The 25,078-nt window shown below is 43.6% G+C and overlaps 1 protein-coding gene across 1 annotated transcript; it reads right to left on the bottom strand.

Moving 5' to 3' along the window:
* Nucleotides 1-9,763: 9,763 nt before the first annotated feature.
* On the bottom strand, nt 9,764-24,214 carry LOC117368386 (14 kDa phosphohistidine phosphatase-like). Its single transcript, XM_033961986.1, has 3 exons — nt 23,954-24,214; nt 13,410-13,534; nt 9,764-9,947 (listed from the first exon to the last, which is right to left on the bottom strand). Exons 1-3 carry the CDS (start codon nt 24,093-24,095, stop codon nt 9,855-9,857), a joined length of 360 nt encoding a protein of 119 aa, XP_033817877.1. The 5' UTR covers nt 24,096-24,214; the 3' UTR covers nt 9,764-9,854.
* Between the last annotated feature and the right edge of the window lie 864 nt (nt 24,215-25,078).

Genomic DNA, 25,078 nt, shown 5'->3' with positions numbered 1-25,078 from the left:
CCTCGAAACATCAGGAAATATATATACCCTTTCCCCCAAATAGGAAATCTGCTTTAAATTGAAATATAATTTCAGCAACATCTCTTTATCCTGAAGGAATACCAACGAGACCAATAAAGTTGCTCTTCCCTGAATTTCAATATCAGAAGACTGCAGAATAGCAGAAACATCTAATTGAACATTTTCATCCGCTGTAGCTTTTTCTTTCTGCATTTGTTTTATATAGTAAATTCTTTGTATCGGGGGAAGACTTACTTCAGGTACATTTAAAACATTCAACATAAAGTTCTTAAAGAGTTCTTGAGGAGACATAAACTTGGCAACCGGAAAATTAAGAATCCTCAAATTTAAATTCTTCTGCTGATTTTCCAGGTTTTCAATCTTCCTCAAAGTCATCATTTTTTCTGTTGTTTGTTTGGTAATTAAATTCTTAGTCTCTGTTGTTGCTTTATCTAAATTTTTTAATTCCACTTGGTGTTGCTGGGTAATAGTCTCTAAGGAGCTTATCCTGGAGGTAGAATTCTGAGTCATAGTAACAAAGTTAGAACATACCAGGTGAAGATTCTCAATTGCAGACCAAATGGAGTCCAGGGTAACAGCCTGTGGTTTCACCAACGGTCCAAGGAGGGAGACACCAGCCGACTTAGGCATGGCTCCTGCTCCAGCGATGGAAATCTGGGCCCCTGCAACCTCCCCACCGCTGGCCACCGACGGCTCCTCTCCCCCAGAACGCTGCCTCTCCAACGTCGGGATCAGCGTATCTGCTGCGTGTTTCACTTCCGGGTCAACTTCGGAGAGAGAGCAAGCCTCACCCCACACTCCGGGGGAGCCCTCTTGCCAGTTCCGCTGCAGCGAAGATTCTCCGGGAATGGGAGGGGTGTGCGGTCCTCGCGGGCTCAGCGAGAGTGACTTCTCGCTGTCCAAGCTGTGGATTTCCCGTTCCACAGCAGCGGAGACGCCCGATGTGGAGGTAGGGACTGTGTATGCTGTTATCACAGTCTGCCTCGGCGTCGAGAAGCCCGGGGTAGGTAGAGGGATACCCCTCGGTTTCCCTCTTCTTTTAGGCATAAGAATATCGTTGTTTAAGAGTAAAATAAAGAAATTTTCCCCCTCAAAGACGAGAGTGCTTCTCTCAGCGTCCTGCTCCTGACGCCATCTTGCCCCCTACCGATTGTTGATTTAAAGGTTCTGCTTGCCTCTGGCCTCTCAGAATCCAAAGCTTTACCTGGTACTGTGCTTGGGTTCCTACTGCCGAAATCTCCGTAAAAACCTACTCCAGCCCATCTACACTCTCCCAGCCATTGAAGCCCTCTCCAGCCCATCCTCCCCCCAAATGGCCATATACAGAAACAGACCGTGCAAGTCTGCCCAGTACTGGCCTTAGTTCAATTTTTAATATTATTTTCTGATTCTAGATCCTCTCGTGTTCATCCCATGCTTCCTTGAACTCAGTCACAGTTTTACTCTCCACCACCTCTCTCGGGAGCACATTCCAGGCATCCACTACCCTCTCCGTAAAGTAGAATTTCCTAACATTGCCCCTGAATCTACCACCCCTCAACCTCAAATTATGTCCTCTGGTTTTACCATTTTCCTTTCTCTGGAAAAGATTTTGTTCTACGATAATACCCTTCAAGTATTTGAACGTCTGAATCATATGTACCCTGCCTCTCCTTTCCTCAAGTATTTGAACGTCTGAATCATATGTCCCCTGCCTCTCCTTTCCTCTAGGGCAGTGGTCTCAAACTCAGGGCCCGGGGGCCACATGCGGCCCGCCAGGTACTATTTTGAGGCCCTCGGTATGTTTATCATAATTGCAAAAGTAAAATAAAACTGTTTCTTGATCATCTGTCTCTTTAGCTATAAATTACAATATTATTATTAAGACTTAGCCAAAAGGAAAGATTAACTATTTATTCTGAGGCCCTCCAAGTACCTACAAATCCAAAATGTGGCCTTGCAAAGGGTTTGAGTTTGAGACCACTGCTCTAGGGTATACATATTCAGGGCTTCCAGTCTCTCCTCATACATCTTCTGGCGCAAGCCTCCTATCATTTTTGTCGCCCTCCTATCATTTTCGGTGTCCTCCTCTGGCCCCTGGTCCCTTCTGGATAGTCCTGGGGCACTGGCCAAGTTCTTTGGAATGGGTACCAGGATATATTAAACAGAGTTCTGATTGTCAAGCTTAGTGCAGGCAAGGACTGGGTTAAATCCAAGTAGGCCTTGGGGTTTATAGCACCACCTCTCCCTCTCTATGTGACAGTCTTAAGAGAAATGCACTCTCATTCCAGGAATGATTTTAAATTTATAATCTCTTACTAGAACGTCAGCAAACAACAAAGTCTATTCTCGAAGATAATAGATTAACATACTTTGTTTTCTTTGTTAGCGTTTCATTGGGATAAACCCCCATTATGTTTATGTAAGACGATTGTCCAATGTCGGTCCACGAGGGCCGTAATCCAGTCGGGTTTTCAGGATTTCCCCAATGAATTGCATGAGATCTATTTGATTGCACTGCTTCAATTGTATTCAAATAGATCTCATGCATATTCATTGGGGAAATCCTGACCTGGCAAAGGCTGAGGTTGGACACCCCTGATGTAAGAGGTAATCCTCAATGTGCAGCTATTAACAAGAGTCCAGTCCTTCATTCTCCAATCCCATCTCATCTGGCAAGGCAATCTAGGGCTGCTGTAGTCGTACCTGCAAGCATCCACTTGGATTCTCTCCAGCTGCCTGGATGACTCACGACCCAACCTCCTTGCCTGTTCTTTCTCACACAGAGATACAGTTTTCCTCACCCAACTCTGTTCCTGAACAGGTCTCCCTAAGTACCACTCTCAAGGAGCTCATTCTTCCACGTTCAAAACTTTCATTTAGTTTATAATATTTTATTGAAGGAATCTAATAAATATACAATAATATAATGGCAAACGGTACAACATGCCTGGTCTTTTTTCAAGGGCATGGTGAGCGAGGCGCAAAATACATATATCCCCAGGTTCAGAAAGGGGTGCACAAAGAGTCGAACAAAAGACCCGGCATGGATAACCAAAATAGTGAAGGAAGCAATAGGCAATAAGAAAAATTCATTCAGGAAGTGGAAAAAGGACAAAACAGGACCGCTGGATGACGAAGACAGGAAGGGAGCTGTGAAAGAGGAGAAAGAAGTGGCGGAAAGGCTAAACATGTTTTTTTCGTCTCTATTTACAAATGAGGACACTTCAAACATACCGGAACCTGAACAATTCTTTCATGGAAGTCAAACAGAAAAATTAACATCCATAGAAGTGAGCCTTGAAGACGTACGCAGGCAGATAGGAAAACTAAAACCTGACAAATCCCCAGGTCCGGACGGAATACATCCAAGGGTTCTGAAAGAATTAAAGGAGGAGATAGCGGAACTACTACAGCAAATTTGCAACCTGTCCCTAAAAACAGGCGTGATCCCGGAGGATTGGAAAATAGCCAACGTTACGCCCATCTTTAAAAAGGGATCAAGAGGAGACCCTGGAAATTACAGACCAGTGAGTCTGACCTCGGTTCCGGGAAAAATGGCAGAAGCTCTGATAAAAGAAAACATCGATGAACATTTCGAAAGGAACGAACTACTGATAACCAGTCAACATGGTTTCTGCAAGGGTAGATCGTGCCTAACGAACTTACTGCACTTCTTCGAGGGAGTTAACAAACAAATGGACAGAGGAGACCCCATAGACATCATATATCTAGATTTCCAAAAAGCCTTTGACAAGGTGCCCCATGAACGTCTACTCCAGAAGCTGAAGAACCATGGGGTGGAAGGAGATGTACATAGATGGATCAGAAACTGGTTGGAAGGTAGAAAGCAAAGGGTAGGAGTGAAAGGCCACTACTCTGACTGGAGGAGGGTCACGAGTGGTGTACCGCAGGGCTCGGTGCTCGGGCCACTGCTATTTAATATATTCATAAATGATCTAGAAACAGGGACAAAGTGTGAGATAATAAAATTTGCAGATGACACCAAACTTTTTAGAGGTGCTCGGACTATAGAAGACTGCGAAGAATTGCAAAGGGACTTGAACAAGCTAGGGGAATGGGCGACGAGGTGGCAGATGAAGTTCAACGTTGAGAAATGTAAAGTATTACATATGGGAAGCAGAAACTTGAGGTACAACTATACGATGGGAGGGATATTATTGAAGGAGAGTATACAGGAAAGGGACTTGGGGGTAATGGTGGACACAACAATGAAGCCGATGGCACAGTGTGCAGCGGCCGCTAAGAAAGCGAATAGAATGCTTGGTATAATCAAGAAGGGTATTGCGACCAGAACGAAAGAAGTTATTCTGCCGTTGTATCGGGCGATGGTGCGCCCGCATCTGGAGTACTGCGTCCAATTTTGGTCACCATACCTTAAGAAGGATATGGCGTTACTCGAGAGGGTCCAGAGGAGAGCGACACGTCTGATAAAAGGTATGGAAAACCTTTCATACGCTGAGAGATTGGAGAAATTGGGTCTCTTTTCTCTGGAGAAGAGGAGACTTAGAGGGGATTTGATAGAAACTTACAAGATCATAAAGGGCATAGAGAAAGTAGAGAGAGACAGATTCTTCAAACTTTCAAAAAATAAAAGAACAAGAGGGCACTCGGAAAAGATAGAAGGGGACAGATTCAAAACGAATGCTAGGAAGTTCTTCTTTACCCAATGTGTGGTGGACACCTGGAATGCGCTTCCAGAGGACGTGATAGGGCAGAGTACAGTAATGGGGTTTAAGAAAGGATTAGACAATTACCTACTGGAAAAGGGGATAGAGGGGTATAGATAGAGGATTACTGCACAGGTACTGGACCTGTTGGGCCGCCGCGAGAGCGGACTGCTGGGCACGATGGACCTCTGGTCTGACCCAGCAGAGGCACTGCTTATGTTCTTATGTTCTTATATACAAGTGCATTGGATTACGAGCATGCTTCTGGAAAGAATTATGCTCGCAAATCACAGTTTTACTGTATTTTACTGCGACTTCATCGAGTTTCCTCCTAGTCTTTGTAATTTTGACCATCCCAAAGCCCCTCAAACCCCACAGACCATTAATTCACGTCTTCTTAAGGCTGGAACAATTCACCATCTTTCCTGTCCTGCAGCTTTTGTATCTCGAAATTGCTGATGAAGGATGGATGACAGTTTTACATACAATAGGTTGGCTAACACCTGCTGTGGGGAGGGGAATGGGGCGTTCCTGATATAGTTTCTGTAACTGTGTGAACACAATGCCTCCAATAACTACAGAACCTGATGCCTCAGCAGTATTAACCAAGGGCTTTGTTCAAGTAGCAATTCGAAGGGCATAGCATGTAGCATGAAGGGTGAGCCATATATGGGAAACAGTAAATAGGGTTGGAGGTCTGAAGAATAAGAGTAATGGGAGAAATAAACAGGGATAGAGAGAACGGAAGTACCCAAGGGAACATTTGATAGACTGTTGCTTTAACCAATGAGCAGGCAGGAAGGAGGGACTAAGAACTAACTATATAATGAACTAGGTTTTCCAATTGGAAAATCTGGACCCCCTAGACCCGCCCCCAGTCCTCCCCCACCACTGCCTGCTCTTGTCGGACAGGGTGGAAGTCCGCACATGCGCAGATGCCACGCGATGTCGTGCACATGTGACATGCATGGACTTCCTGCCCGACGCGATTTGAGGAGGCTTTTCAAAATCCGGACAAAGTGTCGGGTTTCGAAAAGCTGTCCAGGGAAATCCAGACATCTGGTAGCCCTATAATGAATGATTATACTGAGCTCTGTGTGCCTACTTTGCGATTTGCATTTGGACACTTTGTCTGGCCAGAGAGTAAAGCAGAAAATAATTTATTTCTACAAGACTTTCTGGAGTATCCTTGTGAGATGTTTCTTGTTTCTTACAATAAGGAACAGACAAGTCATGTATAGTATGTCAATTCCTCTATTTAAGTTCTTATGCAAACACTTAGGGGCCTTTTTACCAGACGGTGCCTTAGCGTGTCCTTAAGTGGGTCATTCCCACATGGAAAGGTCACGTTTCCTGCAGGGGTAAAATGGCCAATTTTTCTATTTTATGTTCTAATGGCCGTGCACTAAATTTTCCTCTCTTGTAGGAAGCTTCATTTGCGTATTTTTGATCCTCCCTTCTTACCTCAGGACTGCCCGCTGACTTCCAGTTGTCTTCCTATAAGCGAGACAGTAGGATCTAATCTTTTTTGCTCGTGTTTATTTTTTTCCCCTTAAGTTCAGTTGTTTTGCTGTTTTGTATTGTTCATGCTGCAGAAGTTCCCCAGGGGGACAGCTCTGGATGCAGGAGATCAGAGATTTTTCCAGGTAAAGCCTGTTTCCTGGGGGTTGATGGGATGGGTGGAAAGACTACAAAATATAGCTGCCGGGACGTTTGGGAAAAAAAAAAAAAAAATATGCCCAATTGGGCAGGAAAAGTGAATCGAATCGAAAAAATGTCTCTGAATCGGACAGCACTATTGGACGCCCTGCTTGCAAAGCTGCTTATCAGAAGCATCCTAACCCTCATCCACAAGAGGGCAGATGCACCTCTAGGTTCACATGGAAGGGCATGATTGCCTCTGGAAGAAAGGAGGGAATAGCCATTAAGCACAATGCAAGCATTAGCAGTAAATTTGAGTGAGCTCATACTCCACAGACCCTGGCTTAGGAGTGAGGCTCATTAGCAAACTAAAAAGCGGTAGCTTAAACAGTCAGGCCCGGATTTTCAAACTGGCAGATTTTCTAGGTGCTTGTAGGTGTTTTTAACTGAGATTTGAGGCATACACCAGTGCCAGAACCATGCCTAATGCCAAAGTAGGCGTGGCAGATGCCAGAAATGGCATTAGGCAGCCTAAAGTGTCTACGTAGGCATGATTTACATAAAGATAGGTGCCAGAAATGTAGACCCGGAAAACCGAGGCTTACATTTCCAGAAATCTTTCGCATCGGCACAATTCCAAAACCAGCGCCAGTGCATGAGTGAAATATGATCTGCGGCTGCTGCTATCGGAGCCAGTTCGAGAATCTGAGTCTCAGGGCTAAGTGCTGAAGGCTCGCACCGTTTTAGAAAAATCATAGAAACCACCACCACACTCACAAAAAAAAAAATAAATAAAAATGGGGGAAAAGAGTCTGACTTAAATGGCAGCTCTTAGCTACCACAAGTACAATCATAGGCAAAAAAAACCTCCAGTTTTCCTTAAAAAAAAAAAAAGTGTAAGCAAATGAGCACTTCCAGCACTCTTGAATATATACTAGAACAAAATACGGACTAGATGCACTAAAGTCAGCGATCGTGGCTTGACCAATCAGGGCTTTAGGCTCCTGTATCCTGGATACAGAGAGGTGTCTAAGGCCTGATTGACTTGGGAGGGGCCTGAGGTGACTGAATCAATCAGGGACTTTGGCCCCTCCCCATGTATCACATGATGCACCAGGGAGGGGAAGGCCTGTCATTTAGGACTGGCAGGTATGAAGCAGAAGCCTCAGAGCGGCCTTCCTGCTTCTAACTTTTAAAAAAGGTAGGGGGGAGGTTCGGGGGATGGGAGCATCCGGTGACAGGAAGGAGTGGGCATCCCTCCTGCTATCTTTATTGGGTGGGGGGACAATGGCTCAGCAGTGCCTGGTGCAAGGTGGGGAGCATGGCACAGGTATGTTTGCATGGCAGGAGGGCGTGGGCATCCCTTTAGCCTATTTTGGTGGAAGGAGAGGAGACTGATCCAGGTGAGTCAGTAGGGCTAGGACTGGGTGGGAGCATGGTGCAGGGGTATTTGGCTAGGCAGGAGGGAGTAGGCATCCCTCCTGCCATTTTCACTGCCGTGGGGGGAGGGATCGTTGGGACTATTGGAGGGGGGGGGGCATGTGCGTACCAAATGCATAACATCTGAGCCATTAAAAAAAAAAAAGCAGCTCTAACAACAGTGACAGGAGGCTGCTTCCCCTGTCACTGCTGTTAGGGCTCTGCGCATGTGTCAGTCACTGACTAAGTGATTGATCTGTCGGGTTTACGTGCAAATCACTTGATAGCACATCGATCGCGCCTGGCAAATCGGCCAGAGAATAGGCCAACAGCAATCCAGTCAGTATTTTTAGTGCATCCAGGCCTAAGTTACTTATCTTCACGTATCCACTTGTGTTCTTAATATATCCAAAGGTTGCACTTCATAATCTTCCCCAAGCTAGGCAGATATAAAGTCTTTTTCTTCCTGCCAAAGATTTCTGTTTTACCAACACTCCTGGCTGGTTCGGGGGATCAGTTTCCCATCTCAATTTACTTGTACTGAATCTAAATCAATATAGCACTTTTGGGGAGTGTGATGGATAGTGGACATTCCTCAGGGGGTGGGAAGGGAGTTAAAGAGATGGTGCAGTTGGGGGAAGAAAGAAAGAGGGAGAATTGTTAGACATGGAGCTGAAGAGGATGGTAGGAGAAGTGTTGGGACTGGTGGGGTGGGGATATGAGAGGGAGAAATGTTGGACTTGGCAGTAGAGGGGGTGGAAGAGAAGCACCTTGGATCTAATCTATCTCGTTCCACTTCCTTTGAAGCAAGGGAGTGAGACATGTTGGATATGAGGGTGGAGGAGAGAGGAAAAGAAATGCTGTGCAGGATGTTGGATCCAGGGGAAGAAGGGAGTAAGGATGCTATACAGTGGGAAGGAGAAATGTTGAACCACAATAGGAGGAACAGAAGACAGAAAGAAAGGACCAGAGGATGCTGGTGAGGGGGAAGGAGGAGAAGGGACAGGGAGATTTCAGGCTTTAGGTGTGGAGAGAGGGTGCATATGCTGGGCAGGAAGGGTGGAAGGATGGAAAGGGTTGCACCATGTTGGAGAGGCAGGAGGAAGGGGTTGGCAAGGAAATGAATGAGCAGAGGACAGTAATTACAGTGGGTAAAAATATGGTAATGGGGAGTAGACTGACAATTGAAAAGTGGGTGAAAGATGAATATGGAAAGTGATAGGTAGCTGAAAAGTGAAGAGAGGAAGAGGGTGAAATTTGAGTGAATTTAGGTAGAAAAGGAAAAAAAAGGCAAGAAAGAGCTAAATGGAAAGATTAATATGTCAGAGGAAATTGAAGTGAGGGAATGGAACAAGATAGGAGACAGAAGAAAAGACCAATGGACAATAGTCACTTGAAGGAGAATTTGCAGAAGACAGGAAAGCAAAAGAGAGACACTGGGACCAACTTGTCCAAACAACAAAGGTAAAAAAAAAAAAAAAAGCAAGCATTTTATTTTGAATTTATTAACTGAAATATGTTAGCTTTGAGAAATATGTATAGCAGATGTCTCTGCATTGTGTTCAATAGAAAAGGAAATGTGTTTCTATTTTAATTTTTCCAGTGTTGAAGTACATCCTATGTTTAACTATTTTTGTTTCTAATTTGTGATCCCTTGTTCTGTATTTGGGGAGGGTCTGTTGGTGGGATAGTAATGGCAGGTGGGGAGCTTGGAGGAAAGGCAGGGAGAAAAGAGTATTGGGGAGGGGGCTCTCCTTTATTTTTCCCCTCGGCACCAGCATGTCCAACACTGGTCCTGACCATTGCTATAGCTGGTTGGGATCCCCAGCTGAGGACGTGGGAGAATACTACATGCTACCCAGGATTCCAGTTTAAACCCAGCCACAGCTGGATCTTTGAACAGGAAGTAAAGCCCCAAAATGGAAATCAAATACAGCTAACTGTATTAATAAGTAATAAATGGGATGGACAGGGTGGTATAATCAGGGGAAGAAAACAAATACAACTGATTGTGTAATAAGCAAAAAAATTTATTGGGTATTTTTTTTAACACAAAAGTTTAAAATATATGAAAAGGAAAGGTCAGGGTTTTTTTTTGTTTGTTCACTTCTTGTCATCAGACCAGGTGACGTCATAGTCTGTGTATACTTTTTTCAGTTTCTCTGCAGTCACAGAGTGATCAGCCTTGCCATATCCCTGTAAGGAGAGGGAAGAAAAAGCTTTTTTAAAATGTTATATTCTGCACACTATTATTCTAAGTCTGTACCTCCTAGTTTCCTCCAGGCCATTTGCCATTTTCTACTGTGTGGTATTAGAAGTTATTTCAAACCCAACACAAACCCACGATTTTGGAATAAGGAGAATGGTAAGCATTCCTTTTTTTTTAGTTCAATAATTTTATTGAATATTATAAGAATTATAAACAGAAAGCAGCTCAAACACATAGAATCATAATAAAAATCATGTATCAAATGTTTGTATCTACAATCATTTGAATAAAACTAGATTAATGAAAAGGATCCAGAGTATCTGGAACTGCTTAGAAAAGGAACAGAAAAAGACAGAGAAACAGGAGGGATAAGAGAAAGAGAGAGAAAGATAAAGGAAGAGAGAGAGAAAGAGAAAGAGAGAGAGATAGAGAGAGAGGCAGAAGTGTCTATAGAGCAGAACGAACATATAAATCTAAGAATGACCAAGGTGATTTGTTTCGTGTCAAGTTTGTAGAGGATCGAGAAAACAATCTCTTTTCATATGCATAAGATTCAAATTTGTGGTACATACTTAAAGAGTTCCACCAGAAGGTGTAATCTAGTAATGAGGATGATTTCCAGTTTTTCAGAATATGCATTAGAGCTGTCACAAACATGGTGTCAATGAGTTTAGGCGGGCAGTTTGATTGTGCAAAACATGGGTGTTGAGAACGAAGAATTATAATGTCCATGGTAAGCATTCCTAACTTGAAACCCTCAAAAATATCACATGTAGTCAGTGAAATTGTTGACCATATCTGTGACCTGATTTTGGCAGATCAGCTAATATCAGTTAAAACAATTACTGAGATACTACAGATTTCCAAGGAACTTGTTAGGGGTATAATCCACAAGCAGCTAAGTATGCAGAAGCTGTCAGCCAGTGGGTGCCCAAATGTTTGAATGCTGACGAGAAACGATGTTGAGAGGACACTTCCAAGTTGATTAATTGCAGCATTTTCAGCGAGCTGGTGCCAACTTTTTGGAATGGATAATTACTGTTGAAGAAAGATGGCTACACCACTATGATCCTGAGGCAAAACAACAGTCCTTGCAATGGCGGCATTCGGGTTCTCCAAGGCCAAGGAAATTCAAGACCCAAAAGTCAGCAGGAAAGATCATAGCCACAGTGTTTTGGGATCAGGAAGGTGTTGTAATGACTATCTTCCAAGAAGCCAAACAGTTAACGCAGAATATGACTGTAACTTGCTATGCCAATTAAAGGAGGGACTGGAAAAAAAAAAAACCCAGGAGAGGGAAGCTGTGGAAAGGAGTTCCCTTTTTGCAAGACAATGCACCTGCTCACAAGGCTGGCAAAACAATGGGTGCTTTCCTGCAGTTGGGGGTTTCAATGCATAGACTATCCACCTTACTCACCGAGTCTTGCTCCATTTGACTATTTTCTGTTTCCAAACTCTAAAAAGAGTTTGAAAGGGTAAAGATCCAAGATGGCGACGGCATAGGAACGCTGTGCGATTGCTCCTGATAGCTCTTTCAAAGTGAACATTATTTCCCGCACTGAGCACGATTTCCTACCTTTGATATGCCCAAACGGAGAGGGAGAAGCGCCGCTGGGGCCTCGCGGCGCTCCAAAACTTCCGCGGTTGGCAACATTGAAGAACTTATCCGGCGCATGCAGGGAACGTCGACAGGATCAGGGCTACCCCCGCTGGAGACGCTACAGGAGAACGGCACGCAGCAGTCCTCCTTGGGGCTTGAAACTACCTTTAGCCCTGATAATGCGAGCACCTCCCCCGCATCCACGAACGGCTAGTTCCCCGAGGGAGGGGGAACTTCCAGATATCGGAGTGTTTCCTCCTCCGGAGGCAGTGGAGATCAGTCCGGGGGACAGAGATTCGGTTTCCCAGTCTCTCTTAGGGAACCTGAATATGGAATTCGAGGCTTCAACAACTGCGGGAGATGGATTAGCCCAGCCTGAACAGATATTGGAAGACTTGCCAGTGGGTGAGCACAGGACTTTACATTTTCAATTTCCTCAGTTAATTAAACCCCAGGAGGTAACATTGGACGCTCTGTGGGACCTGGTAGCTACTATTCCTAAAACTATAGCGTCCCAACTAAATCAAGTGGAAGAACGGTTTAAATTGCATGATAAGGATATTCTAGAACTACGGAAAATCACTGCTGATAATAAATCACAGATAGAAAATCAACAACAGAATATTAATTCCCATAAAGTAATACAGGAGGCTTTAATTAAAGATAATACAAACTTAAGAAGAAAACTTGAATCACTTGAAAATTCTTCAAGAAGTAATAATCTTAGATTAATTAATTTTCCTAAGATTACAACAGTAACTCCTAGAAAGATGATTACTCGTTATTTAACGGAAATATTGGGAATTTCTGACCCTTCTATACCACCTCTTACTCAGGTTTATTATCTTCCTGCTAAAGATATTAAAGATCAAATGAACTTACAAGAAGTAAATCAAGAGCCTTTGGATGTTACAGCTTTATTAGAATCCTCAGATAGGGAAGTAGCCACACCGGCAACTTTGCTTCTTTCAGTAGCTCTTACAATGGATAAAATATGGCTATTGAAATTATATTTTAAAAATAAACATAAAGAATTTTTGGGTCTGAGAGTTCAAATGTTTTCTGATTTAGCCAGAGACACACAGAAGCGGAGAAAAGAATTTATTTTAATGAGACCAGCAGTTATAGCCCTGGGTGCTACTTTTTTCCTTCGGTATCCTTGTAAATGCATAGTCCATTATAAGTTGCATAAATTTGTTTTTTTTTTGAACCCTCTCAACTGACAACATTCCTATCACTGTCAAGACTGGAGAAAGCTCAAGATGGATAGAGATAGACGACTGTCAGCACAGTTTTACCTATAACTGTTTTTTTTCTTCTTTAATTGATTACTTAAATTCCGTTTATTTTAATCTTGGATCCTATATAAGAGGACTTGAGTGAGATTTACGATACAATTTATTTCCTGATTTTTATTATTATGTTTGAAATTTTTATTTCTTGAATTTTGCTTTTCTGTACAAGTTTATACTTGATTGTTATATTGAAAACTTATAAATAAATAAAAAAATTAAAAAAAAAAAAGAGTTTGAAAGGGCAACAATTTTCAAGTGATTCAGAGGTGATTGCAGCAGCAGAGCAGTATTTCAGCGATCAGAATATTTTTTTTGCAAGGGTTAGAGAAACTTAGACACAATGTGCCAAGTGTGTTGAATTTAGGGGTGAATATGTCATTCCCTTCATGGCTGGGCTGAGAACTTCTCTAAGCACCCCTTGTATTCAGCTAGCTACAGCAGTCATTGTATTTATCTAAATATCGCCCGAGGCATTAAAAAATACATACAAATATAATTACTAAAAGGCATCTAAAAGCTGGATGTTTCATTAGAGAGCCTATTTTAGTACTTACTGTAGATTCTCCAAATACTCGGATTTTCTTATCTTTGCTGTTGTGTTCTATTTTTCCTCCTCCAAGGCACTTACACGTAATGCCCAGCTTTTCCATTTCTGGATTCAATTTTTCAAATATATGATCTGAAAAGGGAATAAAGGTTAATGAAAAGTTAACAAGCATTTCTTGACAATTACACAAGTATTTTCCAACTGATGTGCCAATTGATGTGCCAACTGATTGCCAATTAGGTGTGCAATGTGGGGGGTGGGGGATGAGAGAGTTACCACTGCCTGATGCTCTCATTCAGAACAACATACAGTTCTGAGAGCATCGAGGCTGAGTCTAGGATAATAAAATATTTTTTTGTATACCACCTTACCAGTAGTTCTAGGCAGTATACAACAGTGAAAAAATTGAAATATTGAAAATTCATTATGGTTGATTCAGCAAGGATGGCTCATCGTGGCCATTTCAGCGCTGAATGAGCCGTGATGCATGGTCCCCGTCATCTGTGCCCCTCTCTTCCGCTCTTCTCACTCCAGCACGTCTTCCCCTCTCCTCCCATCAAACTTCTACCTGATGTCGCCCACCACCATTCTTGTAGCTTTCCTTCTCCAGTGCTCCATCCCCTTTGTCACAACTTCTCTCCTTCTCAGGCATCAAACCAAAAGCTGCTGCCACTGGAGGGATTATCGGATGAACTGCAGGCAACCCTACCCCCTAAGAGGTTTCCAGTGTTTAGGAGGGCATTGCCCTCCCATCCCTCCAAAAAATTCTACTCTCCCCTTCAGTGATCTCTAATGCAGCTTTCCTTCTCAGGTGCCCTGCCCTCTATCAGAATGGGACGATTCAGTGTGCCCATTTCAGCGCTGCTGCGATGAAACATCCCACAATGAACTGGCCACAATGAATCGTTCCATTCTGTCAAAGCTTTTTCTAAGCACCCCATTTTTAGGACAGCTTGCCCTTCTAGGCACTAAACAGGGGATACTAGGGAGGAGCCAAGGCCTAGCCTCCAATACAGAAAGGTGGTACATCAAATCTCATTCCTTTTCCCTTTGAGCAGACTAGATGGACCATGTGGATGTTCATCTGCTGTAATATACAGTAAAATCTTGGTTTTGAGAGCATAATTCGTTCCAGAAGCATGCTTGTAATCCAAAGCACTCATATATCAAAGCAAATTTCCCCATAAGAAATAATGGAAACTCAATCGATTCGTTCCACAACCCAAAAACTTTAATACAAAATACTTTACGGACTTGTATTGCAAGACCTCGTTCATTTAGAACAGTCACTACACTCCCGCAGCATCAGAGAGAGAAGAACCATCGGCTCAGTTGTGATGATGTGATGCGTGTATATTGTATGTACTCGTATTGCAAGACTTTGCTCATTTAGAACAGTCATTACACTCTTGCAGTGTCAGAGAGAGAACCATTGGCTCAGTTGTGATGATGTGACAAGTGTATACTGTATGTACTCGTATCGCAAAACTTTGCGTGTGTTAATAAAATGTTTTGCAAAACACTTGCAAACCAAGTAACTTGCAATCCAAGTATGAAAGTCTGTTTAAATAATCTTATATTCAGAGGAGAGCAACACGAATGATTAAAGGCATGGAAGACCTTTCATACACTGAAAGACTGGAGAGACTGGGGCTCTTCTCCCTGGAAAAGTGGAGATTTAGAGGGGACATGATAGAAACCTACAAGATCATGAAGGGCTTAGAGAGAGTAGAGAGGGACAGATTCTTCAAACTTTCAGAACATAAAAAGAACAAGAGGGCATTCGGAAAAGCTGAAAGGGGACAGATTCAAAACGAATGCTAGGAAGTTTTTTCTTTACCCAGCGTGTTGTGGACATCTGGAATGCGCTTCCAGAGGGCGTAATAGGGCAGAGTACGGTGCAGGGGTTCAAGAAAGGATTGGACAATTTCCTACTGGAATAAGGGATAGAGGGGTATAGATAGAGGGCTACTGCACAGGTCCTGGACCTGTTGGGCCACCGCGTGGGCAGACTGCTGGGCACGATGGACCTCTGGTCTGACCCAGTGGAGGCATTTCTTATGTTCTTATATTATTTTATTGTGATTTTCTTCTTTATATAAAGTGCTTAGTGCTTGAAATTCATGCTTGAGATTTCAGTCATTTCATTAGAATGCTTAGAAAGTCCATAGCCTGGTGAACCTCATAGCACCATCACCATCAGCTTCATTGACTTCACTAGGCTATAGACTTAGCATTCTTATGAAATGACTGAAATCTCAAGCATGAATTTCTAGCACTACACACTTTATCTATATAATAAAACCGTAGGCGGCGCATGCGCAGTCTAATCCGCGTGCTTCCGTGATCCGTATGTCCGTGGCCGGCAAGAGTGCACATGCAAACTTACAACAGCTCGCACTCACGGTCTGGCTGGCTCTTTAAAGTTTTTTTCGGTGCCGGCTCACCTGCTCCGCCTTCCTCTTCCTGCCAGTCTCAGCCGGACTCACTCCTCCCCCCCTGGCAGCCCTGAACCTGTTCCTCCGTTCCCCGCCCGACGGGCCGGTGAGTGCTGCGCCAGGGGCAATGCAGGTGGAGACTATCGGCGGCGGAGCCGGAGGGAAGGGGGGGTGGGAGGCACGCGACGCTGCAAGTCGCCGACTCCACCCCCCCCCTCTCTCGAACCGCACAAGGACTGCCGTTGACGAAATTTGCCCCACCGTTCCTTTCCTTCCTCCATCAGGTACAGTTCAGCTCCGCCTATGTTAAAAGCAGCTGCTTTGAAATTGGAGCCCTGCTGCCACCGTAACACGTTCCCTCTGCCGCGGTCCCATATGTCAGAGAAGGGGCGGGACCAAGGCAGAGGGGAACGTGCTACGGCAGTGGCAGGCCTCTGATTTCGATGCGGCTGCTTTTAACATTGGTGGAGCTGCACTGCACCTGATGGAGGGAGGGAAGGAAAGGTGGTTGTGCGCTGTTGAGCCCCTCTGCACGCGCCCAAACCAAAAAAGGAGCCAGGACTCTTCCCCACCCGGCGCCGGCAGACCCGAAAAAACGGCCCTACCGAACAGACCCGCGAGCAGGGTTGCCATGGAAACCTAACCGGAATTACATGCAGTCGGCAAGGGTCAGTGAGAGGGGATCAGGAGCTAAAGAGAGATTGAAAAAAACAAACAAACAGTGCACAAGTAGAGAGAGACACACAGACAGTCACAGAAGGACAGGGGGCTAGAGCAGAGATGCTTGCAGGGAGAAAAAGCTAAGCAGTAATGTTACAGCTTGAGAGTGCAGACTGAGGAAGAAAGCAGAGACAGCGCTACACAGGGAAATGGAGGGAGGAAAGAGACAGAAAGAAAAATACAGACAGACATAAATTCTAGCACCCGTTAATGTAACGGGCTTAACGACTAGTATAAAATAATATGATTATTTAAATAGACTTTCAGTGTAGGAGGAAGTGCAGTGATAGACCAAGGGGGGGTTTGCATTTTGGGGCGTGTCCCCGTTTGCGGCTTCCCTACCTCCAAAGTTCGTTCACATATAATGTATTAAGTTTAAAAGGATATAGGGAGGGGATCGGTTATTTATATACTTGAATTGTTCATCATTTGGATCCACCAAACATTAGATTTATATTCCCCGAGTTTGATTTTGGATCAATTTATACCATGCAATTCTTTCCCTTTCCCTCAACCCCCCACCCCAGCGCTTCCAGACCATGGTAATGTCAGCTGCACGACTTGGTATGTTTGAAAGGCGATAATGAGCCTCCTACAAACTGCAATTAAGTTGGTAACAGTGCTAAGGGTATATCGTTGGGTTTTCGCAATACATTGCCTGAATTCTTCAGGCGCATTTTCAAACCTGCATGGCTGTTCACCCAGAAAAGGATAAGGGTACCTGCGGCTATCATACTGACAGCCCCTACAGGTCAGGTACTGATCCCAAGGCTGTATCCTGAAAAGAGAACAGGGTCAGCCTGCATCATCCAGGCAGTGCATCTGGGAGCAGACATTGCCAAGGACTTAGGTTACAAGCTAAGAGGGGAAAAAAAAAATAAAAAAACCCACGCTAAAAAATTGGGTCAACGATAAATATTAAACCCAGATCTTGAACTCCATAATTTTTATATAACAAACATAGCAATTTATTTATGGTGGGAAAGATAACCCACTTTCTCAACTTCATTTTACAATTGTCGGAAAAGAGCACATTGAGAGTTCTTTTTATTTTTAACCATCCTCACAAAGTAGGTCATACAGATAAAACAAGGGCATTCACATAACAATACCAAATTATAAAAGGATATACAGATAAAAAGAAATTCATGGAACTTTTTATGCAAAATGAGTGCCAAGGGAAATAGGCCGTTTTAGTCTATTTTCTTGAAATCCTGCCAGACCCGTTCTGATCAGTGGAATTACCCTACTGCCAGCAAGTACTTTCCCTTTTGCCCGTGCCAAGCAAGTCCAGAGCAGACCAGTACAATAACTATATAGCATGGGATGTGTCTGCTACAGTTCTCAGAACTACTGCCCCCAAAACTTGCTTGTTGCTTGGCTCAGAGATACAGCCTGTATCGTCAAGGAAAAAAAAAAAGTATCTTCTGTGTAGCTGCCCTATAGATTTTTCTTGGGAATCAACCTAAAACCCGCCAAAGAGGCAGCCTGTGCTGAACTTGAATGTAACTATTGCTCCACGGCACTGCTCAGCCCTGGGTGACATAGGTGGTAGTTATGTCTCCCTAAGCCACCTGGCTTTGGATCCCTTCAATACTCTCTCTTGTTTACGAGGCCCTCTAAAGAAAGAACAAACCTCTTCCCTATGCTGCAGAAGGAATGCTATCACCTTTGCAGGGCCACATTTTGGATTTGGAGGTACTTGGAGGGCCTCAGCAAAAATAGTTAATGTCTTATTAAAGAAATGACAATTTTGCATGAGGTAAAACTCTTTATAGTTTATAAATCTTTCCTTTTGGCTAAGTCTTAATAATAATATTGTCATTTATAGCTAAAGAGACAGATGATCAAGAAACTGTTTTATTTTACTTTTGTGATTATGATAAACATACCTAGGGCCTCAAAATAGTACCTGGTGGGCCGCATGTGGTCCCCGGACCGCAAGTTTGAGACCACTGCCTTAAACTATCTATCCTGCCCCCCTCCTACGGTCTAGCCCAGTGTTCTTCAACCGCCGGTCCACAAAATAATTATTTTATTTCCGCCGGTCCATAGATGTCAAAAGGTTGAAGAACACTGGTCTAGGCAACGAAGCGGCTTGCTCTCGCCTTCATCTGCTGGGTAAAGTTGGCAACCCAATGGATTGGTTAACATGAAATGCTGAAACCATCTGAGCAAGTTCAAAGGCTACTGCACTAATTATATGTAGATCCTACACTGGTACTAATGTTCACACCTCTATTTTTTTTTAAAAAAACAAACAAACCTTATCCCGACATATAGGGCATTGCTAAGTTTCTCACCGTCCTCTATGGTAAGTCAGTTGCGGTTTCAGAGAGAGCAAGAGAAAGAGCCCTCTCTCTCCTTGCAGAAAAATTAGACTGTGTGTTCCTTGGCTTTCCATGCCACAAGTTTTTCCAGCCTTGGTGAAGTGAGATATTGTTGGCTCATATCACTTAGGCACACTCATTTATACCTGCAATAGACGTAGCATAAATGGGTGTGCCTAAATGTTTGTGCGGACATGCTGACTTTATGTTAGTGCTCCATAACGGAATCTGGGTGCTTAGATTTTGCACACTCGGCATGCTGTACTTAGGTACCTAACTTTTTGCATCCTTTACATAAACACCCCCTAAATGCCGTGTTCTTCATCTAAACACATACACAGCCCCCTTGATGCACACTAGATTGCAATGATGTTTACAGGGTGGATTTGCTTTAAATCAAATTGATTTAATCACAATTTAAATCAATAGACAAAAGACTTGATTTACATCAATGGTTTTCTACAGAAGAGACACATTCTTTACAGCCAATTGAAAATTTCATGGTATAATCTTGTTGTGACATGTGCACCGGTGCATTGTCATGAAGAAGCAGCACACCTGCTGTGAGTTTTCCTAATTTTTTTCAATGACTCTTGCAAAGCGATCATTGTGTTGGCGTAACTCTCCCTATTTATGGTTGTCTTGCGTGGCATGAACTCCAGAAGCAAAAGTCCTTCATCATCCCAGAAAACAGATACAGTACCTTTGCCTGCAGATTTTTTTGTCTTGAACTTTTTGGGGGGTGGGGGATGACTTGTGCTTCCACTGCATTGACTCTATTTTGAACTCAGGATCTCTCTGATAGACCCAAGTTTCATCTCCAGTCACCAAACGATGAAAACAAATTCACTTGGTCTTGTCTTCACGGAGCACCTCCAAGTTCTTTTGACATTCCTGGAACCCATCATGCACTAACCTTGGACATGCCCAACTTTTCAAGAGTTATTTTCCAAACTGTACCTGCTGAGATGCCCATTTCTTCAGCTCTTCGGGAAACTTTAATTCGTCTGTCCGATTATCCTCAACTTTCTTACAATTTCTGTGGCAGTTGCTTCCACAAGTCGTCCTGGTCGAGGGTCATCTTCAATGGACTCTCTACCACACTTTAAAATACTTGCTCCAAAATTTTACTTTGGAGGCTGATGGGGCAGATTCACCATAAATTGCAGTCATGCGTTCATGGATCGCCTTTGGCTTTTTCCCCTTTTGTGCGAAATTTTATCACTGAATGGTGCTCTAAATCGAGCCGTTTCTTACTTGATTCATACAAGGACTCTCTTGACATCCCGACTCTTGGAATGTTAAGACTCATCCTGAGTAACCTCGAGACTTGTCACAACATGCACAGACTTAAGAACATTTTTATTTACTATGTTTTGTCAAGAAGGGACTGTCTCTTATGTGTTTAGCACTACAGAAATGTTAAGTAGTAATAGTATGTTGAAGGATAAAATATATCTACAGAAAGGCAAGGAACTTATTGCTCTTGGCAATTTTCAAAGGAAACGTACCGGTATATACAAAATTTACATATGCTCTTTCCTTTTGAGAGCTGGTAAGAAATGCACAGGGAAAAAGCATCTGCAGACTTTGCAGCTTACATAGATAGTTTTGAGAGAGAAAAAAAAATTGTCGTCAACGACTACTGACTTTAACAGTTTAGTTAGCATGATACTAGGTAGGAACTGCGAAGAAATGTAACTAAAGGGCCACCGTTACTCTATTATTAGCACTATGAGATGACTCAGCGTAATCCTAGGCAGTGGAAGGGAATATTAAAACGACTGAAGGTCCAGCACTGTTCTATTAATGGCACTAAGAAGTCATGACGTAAATTATTTAAAGCCTACAGAGGGGTCTGAAATCTTGTGCTGCCTAAAAAAGACCTACTCTCGATTTTTGTAGGCTTGTTGAAACTGAGGGTACTACAGCACATCGAGTGCTCCAAACGCATTCACGTTGATTACCCAGTACCAGGTGTGCAGTCAGTTTAGGGCAGTGGTCTCCAACTCCAACCCTTTGCAGGGCCACATTTTGGATTTGTCGGTACTTGGAGGGCCGCAGAAAGAATAGTTAATTCCTTCTTATTAAAGAAATGACAATTTTGCATGAGGTAAAACTCTTTATAGTTTATAAATCTTTCCTTTCGGCTAAGTCTTAATAATAATATTGCAATTTATAGGTAAAGAGACATATGATCAAGAAACGGTTTTATTTTACTTTTGTGATTATGATAAATATACCGAGGGCCTCAAAATAGGACCTGGCGGGCCGCAAGTGGCCCCTGGGCCGCGAGTTTGAGACCACTGGTTTAGGGGAACTTGTTCCAATAGAAAGTTCTCCTGGGTATGTCCTAGCATGCTGCACCAAAGTGCTAAGCCGGGTTAACCCACAAATATAGTGCTCACCATGGAACTTATCAATTAGTTTTATTTTATATATAAAAGAAAACCTTGGATTGCAAGTAACTTGGTTTGCAAGTCTTTTGCAAGACAAGCAAAATATCTGATTAAATGTTAACTTGATATACAAGCAAAGTCTTGCAATACAAGTACATACAATATACATACATCACAACTGATCCGATGGTTCTCATCTCTCTGACGCTACGGGAGTGTAGCGACTGTTCTAAATGAACAATACAAGTCCGTAAAGTATTTTGTATTAAAGTTTTTGGGTTGTGGAACGAATCGTATGAGTTTCCATTATTTCTTAGGGGGAAATTTGCTTTGATATACGAGTGCTTTGGATTACGAGCATGCTTCTGGAACGAATTATGCTCGCAAACCAAGGTTTGACTGTATATAGGTTCTTTTTTTTAAATCAATAAATATAAACATAAGCTAAATAGTACCCAAAGTGCCAAGTGCATAATAAGAATTCCAAAACATGAAATAATGTGAGATCATTTTCAAGAACAGTCCATTTAGGGTCAAAAATGAAATCAATAACAGTCAACAAGCTTAAAAATTCAACCGCTGGGCCTTATCTTGAAGGAGGCCACCAAATAAAGAAGATCCATTGAAGGGAGTGCCTCAACTGTCAGGTCCAAACTCAGGGGCATCTCCTGCTGGGTAAATGAATCGATGCTGCTCCTCTTCAGTGCGGTTTTTGAATTCTTAATGCTTGTTATGCACTTGGCACTTTGGGTACTATTTAGCTTATGTTTATATTTATTGATAAATAAAAAAGAACCTATATACAGTCAAACCTTGGTTTGCGAGCATAATTCGTTCCAGAAGCATGCTCGTAATCCAAAGCACTCGTATATCAAAGCGAATTTCCCCCTAAGAAATAATGGAAACTCATACGATTCGTTCCACAACCCAAAAACTTTAATACAAAATACTTTACGGACTTGTATTGTTCATTTAGAACAGTCACTACACTCCCGCAGCGTCAGAGAGAGAAGAACCATCGGATCAGTTGTGATGCATGTATATTGTAAACAAACCAAAAAAAACTGCAGACTTGTACACGGCGCAGGCAAATTTTATTTGGACAAATAAATCTTAACTAAAAACCTTTTACCAGGCAGGGGACCCAACACGGTCTGTGTTTCGGACAACCTTCATCAGGGGTCCATGGTGATAAAGAAAAAAAACAAAAACGAACTTGCATTGCATTTTGGCGATTCACTGGTGTGCTACCAAACGCTATTTTTTCCAGGCTTCTTCTTTTTTTTTTTGTGACATTTTTCCTTTTTTTCTTTATCACCATGGACCCCTGATGAAGGTTGTCCGAAACACGGACCGTGTTGGGTCCCCTGCCTGGTAAAAGGTTTTCAGTTAAGATTTATTTGTCCAAATAAAATTTGCCTGCACCGTGTACAAGTCTGCAGTTTTTTGGGTTTGTTTGCTCTGGTTTGTTTTTTTCACTGCAGACGAAGTTGGACTTTTGGTTCTTTTTCTGGTTTGTTGCTTTGCATGTATATTGTCCGTGGCTCTCGGGAGCCCCCGGAGCCGAACGGAAGAAATCAAACTTTTTTTTGTTTTTTTTTTCGACGATAAACGACGGTCAAAGAGGAAAAAACAAGAAATAAAGCACAGCGACCGAGCAAAATAACTCAGACGCGGTGTGTCAGAAGGCAGAAAAATAGTTCAATTTCCACAGGGCTTCTGGCTCCGCGGAAAAAACTGAACTGAGGACCACGAGGTGGGGATGCGCCCTCTAGTGGGCAAGAAGGCATGCACATGCGTGGTGCAGTGTAGCAAACTTGAAACTTCAATCAAGTTTGCTTGAAAAGCTGTCCGCGCTGGGGCTCCGTAGATGACGTCACCCCACATGTGAGAATATCATGCCTGCTTGTCCTGGGATAAATTGTATGCACTTGTATTGCAAGACATTGCTTGTATATCAGGGGTGGGAACTACAAGGTGACACCAGGAAATTCTTTTTCACTGAAAGGGTGGTTGATCGCTGGAATAGTCTTCCACTACAGGTGATTGAGGCCAGCAGCGTGCCTGATTTTAAGGCCAAATGGGATCGGCACATGGGATCTATTCACAGGGCAAAGGTAGGGGAGGGACATTAGGGTGGGCAGACTAGATGGGCCGTGGGCCCTTATCTGCCGTCTATTTCTATGTTTCTATGTATATCAAGTTAACATTTAATCAGATATTTTGCTTGTCTTGCAAAAGACTTGCAAACCAAGTTACTTGCAATCCAAGGTTTCTTGGATATATAAAATAAAAATAATTGATAAGTTCCATGGTGAGCACTATATTTGTGGGTTAACCCGGCTTAGCACTTTGGTGCAGCATGCTAGGACATACCCAGGAGAACTTTCTATTGGGAAAATGCTTGAGTACCTGATTGTAAAAACCGCTTAGATAACCTTGATAGGCGGTATATAAAATCCTAATAATAATAATATTGATTGGAAAAAATGGTGTTAAAACAAAAAAAAAAAAGAGATTAAAATTGTTCTCTCTCAAAATAATGAAGTTCTTTTCTAGAACTTCTTTGCCCTGGGCAGGATGCAAATGCGAGAGGGTTAAGCACACAGTCAGTCCCCCCCCCTCCCCACCCCCCGTTGCTCGCGCCCTTGAACCCCCACATACTGTGGTATTCGGCGCTCCCTGTGCCCCGCACGACTTCCCGCCGGTCCTCGCCCAGCTCCAAACGCACCAGGATGTATTTAAAAACCCCGACGGGGTCGATCTGAACTTCGGCTACGCCGCCCAACACTTCTGCACCCGCCATGGCCGCGAGGCAAAAAAACACCACAAACCGCGCGCGGACCCCTGCGGTTACCCACAATCCACCGGCGCGAGCGCGGCGAGACGAAGCGCGGCTGCGTATAGGCGAGACTTCGAGGCCGGGTTCCGGCACTTTGTGACGAATGGGAGGAGGGGGGGGGGCGGGGCACAGTGTACGGCTATATAAGCAGAACATCTTGGGCTGGGTTAGTATAACGGAATTACTGACCTGAGGGTGGAAGTGGAGGGCTACTGTGTGATTGACCAGCCCATACCATACCATACCATACCATACCAGAGGGGGGGAGACCAGACCAAACCAAAGCAAGCCAAGCCAGACCAGACCAGACCAAGCCAGACCAGACCAAGCCAAGCCAGACCAAACCAGATCAGACCAAAGCAAGCCAAGCCAGACCAAACCAAACCACACCAGACCAAACCAAGCCAGACCAAACCAAGCCAAGCCAGACCAAACCAAACCAGACCAGACCAAGCTAGACCAGACCAAACCAAACCACACGACCAAGCCAAGCCAGACCAAACCAAACCAGATCAGACCAAAGCAAGCCAAGCCAGACCAAACCAAACCATACCAGACCAAGCCAGACCAGACCAGACCAAGCCAGACCAAACCAAACCATACCAGACCAAGCCAGACCAGACCAGACCAAGCCAGACCAAACCAAAGCAGACCAGACCAAGCCAGACCAAACCAAGCCAGACCAAACTAAAGCAAAGCAGACCAGACCAAACCAAACCAAGCCAAACCAGACCAAACCAAGCCAAGCCAGACCAAACCAAACCAGACCAGACCAAGCTAGACCAGACCAAACCAGACCAGACCAGATCAGACCAAAGCAAGCCAAGCCAGACCAAACCAAACCACACCAGACCAAACCAAGCCAGACCAAACCAAGCCAAGCCAGACCAAACCAAACCAGACCAGACCAAGCTAGACCAGACCAAACCAGACCAGACCAAGCCACA

This window comes from Geotrypetes seraphini, chromosome 10 (assembly GCF_902459505.1).
Source record: "Geotrypetes seraphini chromosome 10, aGeoSer1.1, whole genome shotgun sequence".
Classification (NCBI taxonomy): Eukaryota; Metazoa; Chordata; class Amphibia; order Gymnophiona; family Dermophiidae; genus Geotrypetes; species Geotrypetes seraphini.
This window is presented reverse-complemented; position numbering and strand designations above follow the sequence as displayed.

Bases quoted from the DNA above. Each gene is read 5' to 3' on its own strand.
- LOC117368386 (XM_033961986.1), bottom strand. From the start codon at position 24,095: ATGGCGGGTGCAGAAGTGTTGGGCGGCGTAGCCGAAGTTCAGATCGAC. The intron at 13,535-23,953 runs GTATGTGGGGGT...TTCCCTTTTCAG, and splicing joins AGGGAGCGCCGAATACCACA to ATCATATATTTGAAAAATTG. The intron at 9,948-13,409 runs GTAAGTACTAAA...CTCTCCTTACAG, and splicing joins GAGTATTTGGAGAATCTACA to GGATATGGCAAGGCTGATCA.